The sequence below is a fragment of the Trichechus manatus genome, unplaced genomic scaffold, assembly GCF_000243295.1.
Source record: "Trichechus manatus latirostris isolate Lorelei unplaced genomic scaffold, TriManLat1.0 scaffold00004, whole genome shotgun sequence".
NCBI lineage: Eukaryota > Metazoa > Chordata > Mammalia > Sirenia > Trichechidae > Trichechus > Trichechus manatus.
The window spans coordinates 29589892-29602766 of NW_004443940.1; the positions used below are offsets into that span (position 1 = coordinate 29589892).

At 43.7% G+C, this 12875-nt stretch overlaps 1 protein-coding gene across 1 annotated transcript in view; it reads right to left on the bottom strand.

Moving 5' to 3' along the window:
* Positions 1-3438: 3438 nt before the first annotated feature.
* The window catches only part of IL1RL2 (interleukin 1 receptor like 2), a gene marked incomplete at its 5' end in the record, with an annotated part of 27003 nt that continues 17566 nt past the window's right edge, over positions 3439-12875 (bottom strand). Inside the window, 3 exon segments of the mRNA XM_023731938.1 lie at positions 3439-3489; positions 3491-3822; positions 6162-6323. Of these exon segments, the coding sequence (XP_023587706.1) occupies positions 3439-3489; positions 3491-3822; positions 6162-6323 (545 nt within the window).

Genomic DNA, 12875 nt, shown 5'->3' on the forward strand with positions numbered 1-12875 from the left:
GGACATTTAGGACATCTTTAACCTCCACCTCATAGGAACCAGCTTTGCACTAATCCTTATAAAAGAAACTATTCATTTACCAGATTAATTCAGTTGTTTGTATTTTTACTGTACTGTATCCCTATTATTTTGTTAAACATTAGGGGAAATTAAAAAATGAAAGTGTTGAAACCAGTAATAACAAAATTAGAAAGAGATGGGAATAGTTTTCAAAATGGCAAATATTTAGTATGAGGTTTACACTTCTTGAGCTTTAGCAGCCGGACTATGTGTTCATCTGCTGAGCTAAAAGATTAAAGAACATGTACAAAACGCTGGAAACGCACATTTTTAAGGACTGCACTGCAGATGAAATTGAGGGACCTCAGTAGCTGGGTGAAAGGACTTTCAGCGCCCCTTCCCCCAAATCTCCGTTAGGAATCTCCCTGTTCTTTGACTTGAGTAATTAATGACTTCTAAATCTTAAGTAAAGGGCTACACCAATGCTACTTTCAGCCTTTCTCTCCCACCACCGCCCCAACCAAAGAATGCCTCTGAAGACCTGCTATAGAAATTTTGGGGCTCCAGTAAAAGGGGCTCCGAGGGGAACAGAGTTTTCAAGAGAAATTGGCAAGTTTCATTTAAGTAGTCCTGGGATAAAATAAATGGTAATTAGTGAACAGACTCCAATATCTTAATCTTGGTACAACTTGTTTGGAATCATAGCTGCCGAGTAGTCTGACGGGTGGTAGGGCTGGCTCAGGTTGGAGAAGAAGGGATAACATGGCCCTGTCTATTCCAGCCCAGTCCTCAAGAGGCCCAGGATAGTGACAGCATTGTCAATTAGGTCCGCCCTCTTCAAACACTTCCTTCAAATACTCATTGGAAGAAATTATTCACCTTTGTTTGACACTGGCTGATAGAGTAGGTTCAGCTGAAAGTTATTCCTGGTATCCAGTCATCTTTAGCACCCATGTCCCAGGACTGGGATTCAAAACGTCTTGACCTCCCCTCTCCCCCCACAATCAAGACTAAGTAGTAATGAAGGACCATAATGTAAGGCCACATCAGGAGGGAAGCCTTGTGAATATTCAGGGTGATCAGGAAGGGCTGGGATCCTTGCATGAGTGGGAGAGCACATCAGCCAGTAGACAAGACGCATACCCCAAGACAGGATGGCTTGGATAGCTGAGTTTTCACACCAGTGGGTCAGTCACAGACTCTGTAGATGTCAACACAGGGCACCTGTGTCCAGGGGCATTCTTTGTGCGACTTGAAGAAGCTAGTAGAAAATTTGGGATTCTCTAAAACCATCAGTTGCCTACCACAAAACATCCAATGTCTATTAAATTTGTCCCCTCCATTAAACCTTTTCTCTAAATACTATGGCCAGAGTTTTTTGAAGACTGTCCAAGCTGCCCATAAATAAGAACTGGTTTTTGTGGCCATACTCTACTTCCAACACATCATCTCATGTCTCCTCACATGACCGCTAACTAAACAGGCTTGGGGAGGCTGAATGGCTCTTCAAGGGGCCCACTGGTAGTAGATGGAGAAGTTGAGTTTCAAAGTTAATCTCTCTTGCTATTAAGCACCACACGTACAGTCTCTGGGTCCCCAAATTCCTAAGAGGAGACTCTAGGCAAGAGGTGAAATTAAGTTAACTCCAATGCTTCAAGCTGGAGTTGTGTCTCAGATAAGGTCTTCCCAGGAAAATCTCCAGCAATTAGTAACAGTCTACTCGAGAAATGTAAAACTTATTCAAGAAATTCTCCATCTTGAATGTTAAATCCTACATGCACCTAAATGCCAAGGTTTTGTTCACTGCAGGGCAAAAACGAGACTAAACAAAACAAAAATACGTAAGCTCCTGAAAACGTCCAGAGTTAATCAAGGGCCATCATTCAGAAACCTCAGTTTCTACATTTTTACAATATTATCCATTTGGTTTCAGTCCACATTTGGTATCACAGGACTAAGAGGCTCAGAATACTTTATTGTGGGAGAAAGAACCACAGCACAGTTGGAAGCCTTGGGTACCTGTCCTGAGTCTGCCACAAATTACTGAGCGTCTAGTCGCTTCACTTTTCTGGGCCTCATTTTCCTCAATGGTAAAGTAGGACAGCTGGAATAGAATCCGTGCTTCCCAATCTTTTTCACTTCACGGCACACATACAAACAAATAAAGTACACTGAGATGAACAGAGAAGGTTAAGGCTCCAGATGCACCCTGAATAAATATCTCAGGAATAATCACCTCATGGATCTGTAACTCATTCATGACACACCAGTTGCAAAGCTTTGGTCTAGAGGAGTGATGGATTAACAAAACACCCCTAAAATTCTGAGTCTGTTCTCCCAAATCATTTTTAGGAGAACTCTGAATGACTCACTTACCAATGTGCTGATCTTTGGGCCTCTAGGTAGAACCCTGTAAAATTCCAACATTACATCCCACAGAAATAGACGCAAAAGACCCTCTAGGGCAAGAGTCCCTATCCTGGATCTATGTACCTTCCACAGATCCCATTGATGAGCTTGAAAAGGACTGTCCACCTCCTGAAATTGTAGCCAAAATTTTGTGAGTATGTATATTTTCTAGGAAGATACCCATGGTGTTCATGGAATTATCAAAGGGGGCCACAGTTAAAAAGGACAGGACTTAATGGCTGTTAAGATAAGCCTTACCAATCGTTTAAAACATGGCGGCTCTATTTTACAAATCCCGAATCAGAACACACGGTCTGACAACAGGAGAATGTAGTCCTTCTCCAATCTGAGAACAGAGGTACAGTGCTCACGTATCTGAAATGGTGGTACCCTTGAGAAAAGGAGCTTCTTGTGTAGGACACAAAATACATTTGAATTAAACATAAAATAAAATGTATGGAAATAATTTATTAATATTATTACATTAACAATAAATCTTTACATACTTTTAAACAAAAAGAAACTTATGACACATACTGACAGGACAGAAGATTTATGACTTAAAAAAAAAAAAATCCAACTAATCAATTCACCTACAGTGTTAAACGAGTAAACCAGGTGTGGTCAAGGCGATTCAAACTATGGCCACCCCATGTGTATCAGAGGAGAACTGTACTCTATAGGGTTTTCAATGGTTGTGATTTTTCAGAAGTAGATCACTGGGCTTTTCTTCCATGGCACTGCTGGGTGGATTTGAACCACCAATCTTTTGGTTAGTAGCTAAGCGCAAACTGAGGACCTCACATGCTTGGGAGAGGTCATGTTTTTGTTTGTTTGTTTTCTATTTTTCTGACACATGTGGGGTTGCCATGAGCCAGAACTGACTTGACAGCAATGGATTGCACAAGTATATAACACAATCTTCAGGGGCAGACAGCCCCAATGAAATGCATCTTTGTACAACTATAAGGCACCGCATGACAGCAGACTATCCTTCATCGGGTAATGAACCCCTTGTTGACCTCCCTCTTACCCACTGTACAGGCACAGAACGTGCATCAGCAGCTGGACTGGAGACAGATGGGGGACACCTTCTGGGTGGCATGTGAAATCGCACTTTTTTCCAAAACTTGGTCTTTGCAGATTGGGATTCTTCTGTGAAGTCCCCACTCCACTGGATGGCCCCATGCTTCTGTCTGATATACTTAATTGACTCCGGCATGTCTGTGTAGTCCTTGATTTTCTCCAGTTCAATCAGAATGACCTTCATTCCGTCTTGGATGAGGGCATTGTAGACCGTGATTTGTTCTTCTGCCGTGTTCTTTAACAGGCCGAAGCTCAGAGATTCAGGGACTATAATGATGATCAGCCTCCTGCACAGCTTGATGTTCTCATCAGTGACACTGGCCACAGCTGGACATAAAGAAAGAAGAGCTGATGCAGAATAGCTCACGATTAAAACAGCTTGGGTCTTAAAGTTACTAAGACTATTAGAAATGGGTACTGAGAAGAGAACATGGACTTTGCATGTGATGTAATCAGGAGTGGATTAGCAATGTTTCTAACAAGGCATCCCCTCTGTGGAGCCTTCCAGACTTTCCCCCGCAGAATGACTCTTCTATGGTCACAAATCAGAATTTATTATAGTTAATTGTTTGCATATCACTTTCCTGGCCCACCCCCTCCACCCACAGACTGTGAGCTGCTCAAAACAAGGATCTTATCATGACTCACTTTGTATTCCCAGACTAGCTGAAGGTCTGGCATATAGTAGATGATGAAGACATTTTTTTAAAATAGATTTAGAAACGATAGGGAAAATGTAGTTAGCGTAAATGTAGTGTTTATCTTGTATGTTTGTTTTCCTCTTATCCTTCTATCTTGTTCAATTACTAGGATTTATAGGATTAATTATTAAACCATATAACATACTGTAATGGTTCCTTGAGCTCTGGTGACACAGTGGTTAAGTGTTTGGCTGCTAACCAAAAAGTTGGTGGTTTGAACCCACCAGCTGCTCTTCGGGAGAAAAATGTGGTCGGCTACTTCCGTAAAGAGTAAACCAAACCAAAACCAAACCCGTTGCCGTCGAGTCAATTCTGACTCACACTGACCCTATAGGACAGAGTAGAACTGCCCCATAGAGTTTCCAAGGAGCACCTGGTAGATTTGAACTGCCAACCTTTTGGTTAGCAGCCATAGCACTTAACCACTATGCCACCAGGGTCTTGGAAACCCTGTGGGGCAGTTTGACTCTGTTTGGTTTTGGCTAATGATTGCTTGTGGAGGGAAGAGGACAGTGCTTTAAATATCAGGCTATGCAGACTCCATTCTACCTGCAGTCATCTCCCGTATGATATAAGGAGAGACTAAGCTCCACGAGAGCAAAACCCTCTCTGTTTTGTTTGTTTTTATATTTCTAGTGCCTAGAATGGAGTCCTTGGGTGGTGCAAATGGTTAATGCTCTCAACTGCTAACTGAAAGGGGCCTCAGAAGAAAGGTTGGGTGATCTATCTTCACAAAATCAGCCACTGAAAACCTTATGGAGCAGAGTTCTCCTCTGACCCACACAGGGTCGCCGTGAGTTGGAATCAATTTAACAGCAACTGGCTTAAGTAGCTAGAAGAGTACCCAGCATGTAGTTGGTACTCAATAAATATTTGTTTATTGTGTGAATGAATGAATGTGTATCCATATGCCGATGAAACAAGGGCTCTTCCACATGTTTATGACAAGCACTAGAGCAACTTTTCACTTCCTCATGGAGAATGATTTCATAACTTCAAAAGCTGTGTGCTGTGATACAGCTGTATAACAATGGACGTGAGCACCCTAGAAACCCAAAGTATTTACAAACACTTTAAAGTGACCTGGAATAGGCCACTACTACATGCTATAAGACAGGCCTGGTGATCTGCTTCTGAAAGGTCACAGCCTTGAAAACCCTATGGAGAAGTTCTACTCTGCACACACAGGGTCGCTATGAATCAGAATCGACTCAACAAGGAACAACGACGACAAACACAATTAAGTAGGAATCTCGGTTTCCCAGTGACTAGAAAAGAATGCTTATTTCAGATATCAGGCATTTTACTCTATAGCTTTTGAAGAGAGAGGGAGTATAGGACAAGAGGGAAACTCATTTGTTGGGTGTCTAATATGTGCAAAACGCCACAATGGTCCTTTTCCAGGTTTTACCTCATTTAATTTGCTCCACCAGATCAGGGAGGCATCCTTACCACCATTTTCCAGCTGAGACCACCATTTCCTATTCAATGGGAGAAGCAAATAAAGAACTTCTCTTTTATGTCAGTAGGAGAGGGGCGGGTGGGATTGAGGTTTATGAAATCAGCTTTAAACATGAGTGGATTTACATATTCAAACCTGCTGAAAATACTCAGCAGTTAGTCTCAACGACAGGAGGGCAAATGACCACTTGCCTCTTGGCCAGGACTATGCCATTGGCCTCCCATTCACGTGAATGGGTTAACCCAGTTTTTGCTCCAAAGTGAGAGTCACATTATTTCTACCAGGAATCCCAGTCATCATTGTGGTGCAAGAATGAGCCTGAGAGAAGCAGCCAGGCCCAAACCACCTCAGGTTGGGGCTGGTCTGGCCAGAGGGGCTCGAAGACTTCCTGCGGTTTCCAAGTGAAGGCAAGCCAAGTCCCCACCATCTGTAAGGTGAAGGACGGGGAGAGGTTCCTTTCCTCTTTATTCATGTGTTGATTTTATACCTCACTTAAAACATACCTTGTCCTGGAACATCATCCCTCCCGAATATAAATAGCTTGTATCCACACTGCCTCTCCAGCACCTCTGGCAGAATCTTTAACACCATCACGTCTACTTCCCACCTGTGACTTCCACTTAGAGGCTTGGGGTATAAGACATATGCATCATACAGCTTCCCATCTGAAATGGAGACAGACAAGCTCACGGAATCATTCTTACTAAATTCTTTTATTGTAATAAAATGAAAACCTGATTTGCTACCCTTATGTCCTTTGAGTCTGAGTTCCTGACTTCAGCGAGCCCAGCTGGATGTCTTGGTGCCAGGCACTTCCACGCTGTGGGATCTCATTTTCACAAACCAGCTTGTGAGGGAGGTGGCCTCATCTTCATTACATAAGAATGAAGCTGAGACTAGAAATATCGCCTGATTTCCCCAAGGTCACACAGCCCTAATACCAACCTGAGTCTGTTCTCTAAATCCACCACTCCCTGTGGTGTGGCTGAACCCGAGAACTGAGAGCAGGAGATTCTACCGAAGCTACCCGCGGTGGGTCTGTGCAGCGGGTCCTATGCAGTGGAGGACAGTCCTAACTGCACCAGGCAAAGTGGACCAAATTCCTCCTACTTTGGACCCACCAGTGAATTCCATCACTGCAATCGTGCAGGCTAGCATCAGAGAGAGAACAAACATCTGAGCGGACTCCAGAAACCTGGCATGCGATACTAAGAAGTCAAATGCAACAGCGGCTGCAATCATCATCCGAATAAGCAAGCATTTACTGAGCAACCACAAGTAAAAGTCAACGTGCTTGCCTGTGTAAAGATGAACAAGATGCAAAACTGACCTGGGCAGACCGTTCACATACCCAGGAACAAAAACAACAGAAGGCATTATAACGTCCTTGGGTGATGCAAGCTGTTAGTGCCCAACTACTAACCTGAAGGTTGGTGGTTCAAACCCACCCAAAGGTACTCTGAAAGAAAGACCCGGCAATTTGCTTCCATAAGGATTACAGCCAAGAAAACCCTAACTAGCAGTTCTACTCTGTGGCACATTCGGTCGCCATCAGTTAGAATTGATTGCACGGCAACTAACAAGAAGAACAAAAAATGTAAGACAACAAATAGTTACATGAACAGAAGAAACAGAAAGAGAGGAAATTCTCTGCAGTCTGGAGTTCTTGGAATAATTTCAGAAAGGACATGGGACAGTTCCTGGGTCATAAAGGGTGAGGAGAGTTTACAAAAACAGTCACTGCGACCAGGAAAGGGCATGGTGGAAACGTCTGCCTCCTCAGGGATTGCGTCAATGAGTAAGAAACTTAGCTAGGGCCAGAGGATCTGAGCGGGATGGCAGTATGAAGCTGGGCTGAGTGGGAGACAGGGTAGCTGTGGGAGTCTCGTCTGAAAATGTGATTATTAAGGGCCAAGGCGTTTAGAAATTTAAAGGCAATCTAACGGGAACCTGAAAGAGGAGCTACCCCTTTCTATTTCTTTTCTTAAACTTTTTAGGATCGAAAGACATTTTCTATTTAAAATTTTGTTATTATGTATACTTCTGTTTCTTATAAAGAGTTACCATGGCTGATGCTCAGTTCACCCCTTAGTGAACGGGGTACTTCCTTATTTCAAAGACCATGGCAAACGTCCAGGTGTATCCCCAACTCCGACCCGGTCCCTGACACTCTTGTCTCTCTTCTCTTGAGCTGTTTCTCTTTTCCCCCGCTGACTCAGATTTAGTTGGCTACAAGGTAGAACTTAAAAAAAAAAAAAAAAAATTTTTTTTTTTTTCCTACGTGGGTTCTCTTTTCAGAGTGTTCCAAGCTCCCTGTTTTTAGTGAGTCATCTGAGGGCACAAGCACTCCTTGCCGCCCACACTCAGGGACAGAAGAGATGTGGGTAGTAAGAGACTCTCGCCTTTTAAAAACTGCAAATACAAAAACACCTTGAATTTTTTTGGTTTTTTTTTTCCTTTCCAACTAAGCTTTTAAGTAGGGGCATGACTTGCTGACTTGTTCTCAAAATGCAGTAGGTTCTCACCACTTTCAAATGACCAGTTTATAATTTGTTGTTGGTGGTGTTAGGTGCCATCAAATGGTTCCGACTCACAGCAATCCTGTGTGGAACAGAAGGAAACCCTGCCCGGTCCTGCGCCATCCTCACAATCCTTGTTATGCTTGAGCCCATTGTTGCAGCCACTGTGTCAGTCCATGTCGCTGAGGGTCTTCCCCTTTTTCACTGACCCTCTACCTTACCAAGCATGATGTCCTTCTCCAGGGACTGGTCCCTCCGGATAACATGTCCAAAGAACCTAAGACGAAGTCTCACCATCCTTGCTCCCAAGGAGCATTCTGGCTGTACTTCTTCCAAGACAGATTTGTTCATTCTTCCGGCAGTCCGTGGTATATTCAGTATTCTTTGCCAACACCATAATTTAAAGGCATCAATTCTTCTTTAGCCTTTCTTATTCATTGTCCAGCTTTTGCATGCATATGAGGCTATTGAAAATACCATGGCTGGGTTCAGGCGCACCTTAGTCTTCAAAGTGACATCTTTGCTTTTTAACACTTTAAAGAAGTCTTCTGCAGCACATTTGCCCAATACAATACATTGTTTGATTTCTTGACTGCTGTTTCCAAGAGTGTTGATTGTGGATGCAAATAAAATGAAATCCTTGACAACTTCAGTATTTTCTCCATTTATCATGATGTTGCTTATTGGTCATATTTTACTGACCAATAAAGCAAAAGATCAAGCTGGAGGCATTTTGCTTTCTGCTTCAGCTCACTGATCTTGAAGGGTCCTGTCAGCCAACTACAAGTCAGGTACTTTTGTGGCTCTGACTCCCACAAATCAATGGTGGGGCCATGGTCATAACCTCAGATTACAAGTAAGGAAGCTGAGACCCAACAAGCTTGCTTGATTTCTCCAAGTCTCCCAGCTGGTAAGTGCATAGTCTTGATTCAAACCCGTGTCTTTTGACTTCAAATCCACCACTCTTTGGTGGTAAAAATAAGAACTGGGAAGAGCAGACTTCATAAAGCTTATCCCTGACTGATCCCGTGCAACTGTGGCAGACTGTATTTTCCAAAAATCACCTCAGCAATACTTCCAGTCACACACGCCCTATTTTTACGCAAATAACGTGCGCCTTCTATGTTTGTTTGCCAACCACATCCTCCCCCTGAAAGGTATTTTCCTAAGCACTGCTATGCCATTTTTGTTGTTGTAAAAAATAAAAATAAAAATTTCCATAGCATGCTTAGGAAAATACTTTACTGGGAGGGTGAGGTTGGCAAACAAACATAGAAGTCACGTGTTATTTTCGTAAAAATACAAGTACTCCTTTAGAACTTTGCCACCGCATCCCCAAAGAGGTGGAATATCTATTGCACCTCCCCTTAGGTAAGCCTTTGTAGCTGATTTGACAAATAGAATGCAGCCTAAACAACACTGGAAATTCAGGGGCTAGGTCATAAAAAGACAAGACGGATTTCAACTAGAGGCCTCTCTTGTTCTTGAAACATTCATCCTTGGAAGCCAGCCACAATGCTGTGAAATCCAAACTAACCCACACACAGAGAGAGTCCACTTGGAGAGGCCCATGTAGAGAGGAACAGAGGCTACCAGCCAGCAGCCAAAACCAACTACGAGTCTTCCAGCTGAGGTGCCAGACATCATGGAGAAGAAAAAGGCCATCTCTACTGTGCCCCGTCCACATTCCTGACCCATAGAATCACTAAGCAAAATAAATGGTTGTTTCATGCCACTGAGTGTTGGGGTAACTTGTGTCCCAGTCACGGTAACTGGAACAGCAATTGAAGAGAGTACTAAGAGCAACAGATAACAATGGGTCGAACGTCTCTGTACCGTCTACGTCATCAAGCAAATTCCACGAATGTAGAACCACCAGTGAGTGTTCTGAGAAAGCCCGTGGCCCTGCTGGCAGATACTAATAGCCAGCGTTTGCATAAAGCTGAGGTGACAATTAGCAGTCTGGCTAAACGCCTTTGTTTTTCTAAGAAGAGTCAACCCTACCTCCGAAGTCAAAACGTATGCATATGCCCTTATTCGCCCTTATTCGCTGTTAGCAAAAAATACTGTTGTTGCTGGGTGTCGTTGAGTTGATTTTGACTCATAGTTGACCGAGTAGGACTGGCTCATAGGGTTTTCTAGGCTGAAATTCTTAGAGGAGCAGATCGCCAGCTCTTTTTCCCATGGAGCCACTGGGTGGGTTCCAACTGCCAACCTTTCAGTTAGCAGCTGACTGCTTAATCGTTGCACCACCGGGGCTCCTTAGCAAAAATTAGAAAAGCTTATTCGCATAAATTAGTATTTATGAGTGATTGGGTACAGATGATTCATTACTGCCTCTTGAGATTGCCGCTTTTTGTCCTGGGTCAGTGAATACTCAGACAGAATCAGTCTGGCCTCTGTGTAAGCGCTTTTACTGACTTGTATGAGGCTTGGTGTTTTCACCCCGACGTGCAAAAAAGCCAGTACAGCGAAACCTGTGAGAGCCGGAACTCGACGGGAGCGCCTCGTTTTTCCGGGACTCTTGAATTTTCTGCCTTTGACAGGGCACGGTCTTGTCACTTTTCTCCCTTTTTTAGTGAAAAACATTGACGTTTTCACGCCCTGACGGGTTTCTGCCGTACACAGGTGCCGGCTTTTGCAGGTTTTACCGCACAAGCAAAGCCTCTTAACAAACATGTATTGCATTTATTGTGAGAATATTGTTGAGGACAAGATTCGTTATGTTACAGCCTTTCAAAGTGAAGATTCCCCTCAATTTTCTCTCCGAAATTAGCCCCAGGACAAGCCATCTTCTCATGAGCATCAGAAACGTTTGCGCAGAGTCCACAAGGAATCCTGTCATTGCCTTGCTTTAGCTTCTGAAGCCAACTCACCTCAAAAACTGTCCAAAAGTTGTCATGAACTCTACCCCTCCTCCCTACATGTTACCATTCTACCCTTTGTTTGCCTTTGCCTTCTTCCCGAGCCTGTTGCTTGTTTTGTTTTTTTAATCATTCTGCTTTGTATGTATTTTGGCAGCCTCCTCATACCTATTTGGAATAGGATGACCAGGAACCACTGGTTTCGTGAAGTCAGCTCCGACTCATGGCAACTTCACGTTTATCAGAGTGGAACTGTGCTCCATCGGATTTTCAAGGATGTTTTGGAAGTAGCTTGCCAGGCCTCTCTTCCGAGGTGCCTCTGAGTGGACTTAAACCAACCTTTCGGAGAGCAGCCGAGTGCCCTAACCAGCTGCACCACCCAGGCACTCTGGAACAAGATGAGGCACATACAAATCTCTTCAGTAGGTTTGTAAGCCTATCCTTAGATTTTTATACATGTATGCACACCTGGCAGGAGAATTTTTAAAATACTGTGACTAAATAGAGAATAAACAGAACTTGCTGACTTTAGCGAGACCTGTCGGTGACTCAATAACACCTGAGTTATAAAATCCAGCTATTAATAGTGCTAGAAAGCTGGACTAATTAGTGGGAGTAAACGGCCTATCATAAAGAGAGACACGATTTCTCTCTTTTGCTCCTTTCTATTTGTCATGTGTGACTCAGTATGTTCACATACAGCTCAGAAAATATCCTGCAGGGAAACAAAGCTGGGAACTGGGCCTGGCACTAAGCTCAGAGTTTCATTTATCCTGGCCAGCACTCGGAGGGGTATGCCAGCATACTTCTCATAGAGTGAGCTGGACACAGTATAATCCCAAAGCGCACATATACTTTTCTGAATTTAAGAAAACCAAACAAAACACAGCATCAGCTCTGAGTTCCTGTCTCTAGATTCTCAGGCCTCGGCTTCTGAATTGGGGCTGCGTCCAGTCTGGGCAGAGGGTGGGGCTCTCTGACTTGTCTCCTCTGCTCGGCTCCTCTGTTCTGGGTGAGTCCCTATCCTTTTTGCTCTTCCTGCCGTATGGGACCTTACGAATAGGCACCTTCAACACACACTATGGGCACAACACCAATAAGTCACAGATATCGTCACGGGTCCTCAGTCACGGTGAGTCAGTGGACTGAGAAACCCCAAGAAGTTACCAGAATTCTACTGCAGTCGATTCAACCCTCTGTTAGTCAAAAAAAACAGCAAGAGTCAGACCACACACATCTTTGGGGCAGTGGACTGAATTCTCTGCTTCTCAAAATCAAAACCAAACCTCTTGCCGTTGAGTCGATTCTGACTCATGGCGACCCCATGTGATAGGGTAGAACTGCCCCAAGGGGTTTTCTTGGCTGTAATCTTTATGGAAGCAGATCACCAGGCCTTTCTTCTGCAGCACCACCAGATGCACTTGAACCACCAACTTGTAGGTTAGTAGCTGAGCGCAAACCATTTGCACCACCCAGGAGGGTCTTTTCTTCTCAAGACCGACTGGAATCGAGCAAGCACACTCTGTTTGCACAGACACAAGTGAACCTCGGAGTATACAGAGCCACCTGTGTAGTGACTGCTGCCAGTTGTCACCCAGGACACAAAAAATCAAATACTCACATCTAATTTGACTATTTGCCACGCTAGGAACACTTCATCTGGAGGCTGCACTGGACCCGCGAAGCAAGGTTTCTAGAACTGAATTTTTTTCATCAAAGAGGAGTTCACCTCTCTCTATGTAGCTCAAGGATTGCCCATTTTAAATTCTGAAATTTTACTTAGAAAAAAGTCCGAGTTGGGACATCTGTGTTTTAGGAAACATGGAGACAACAA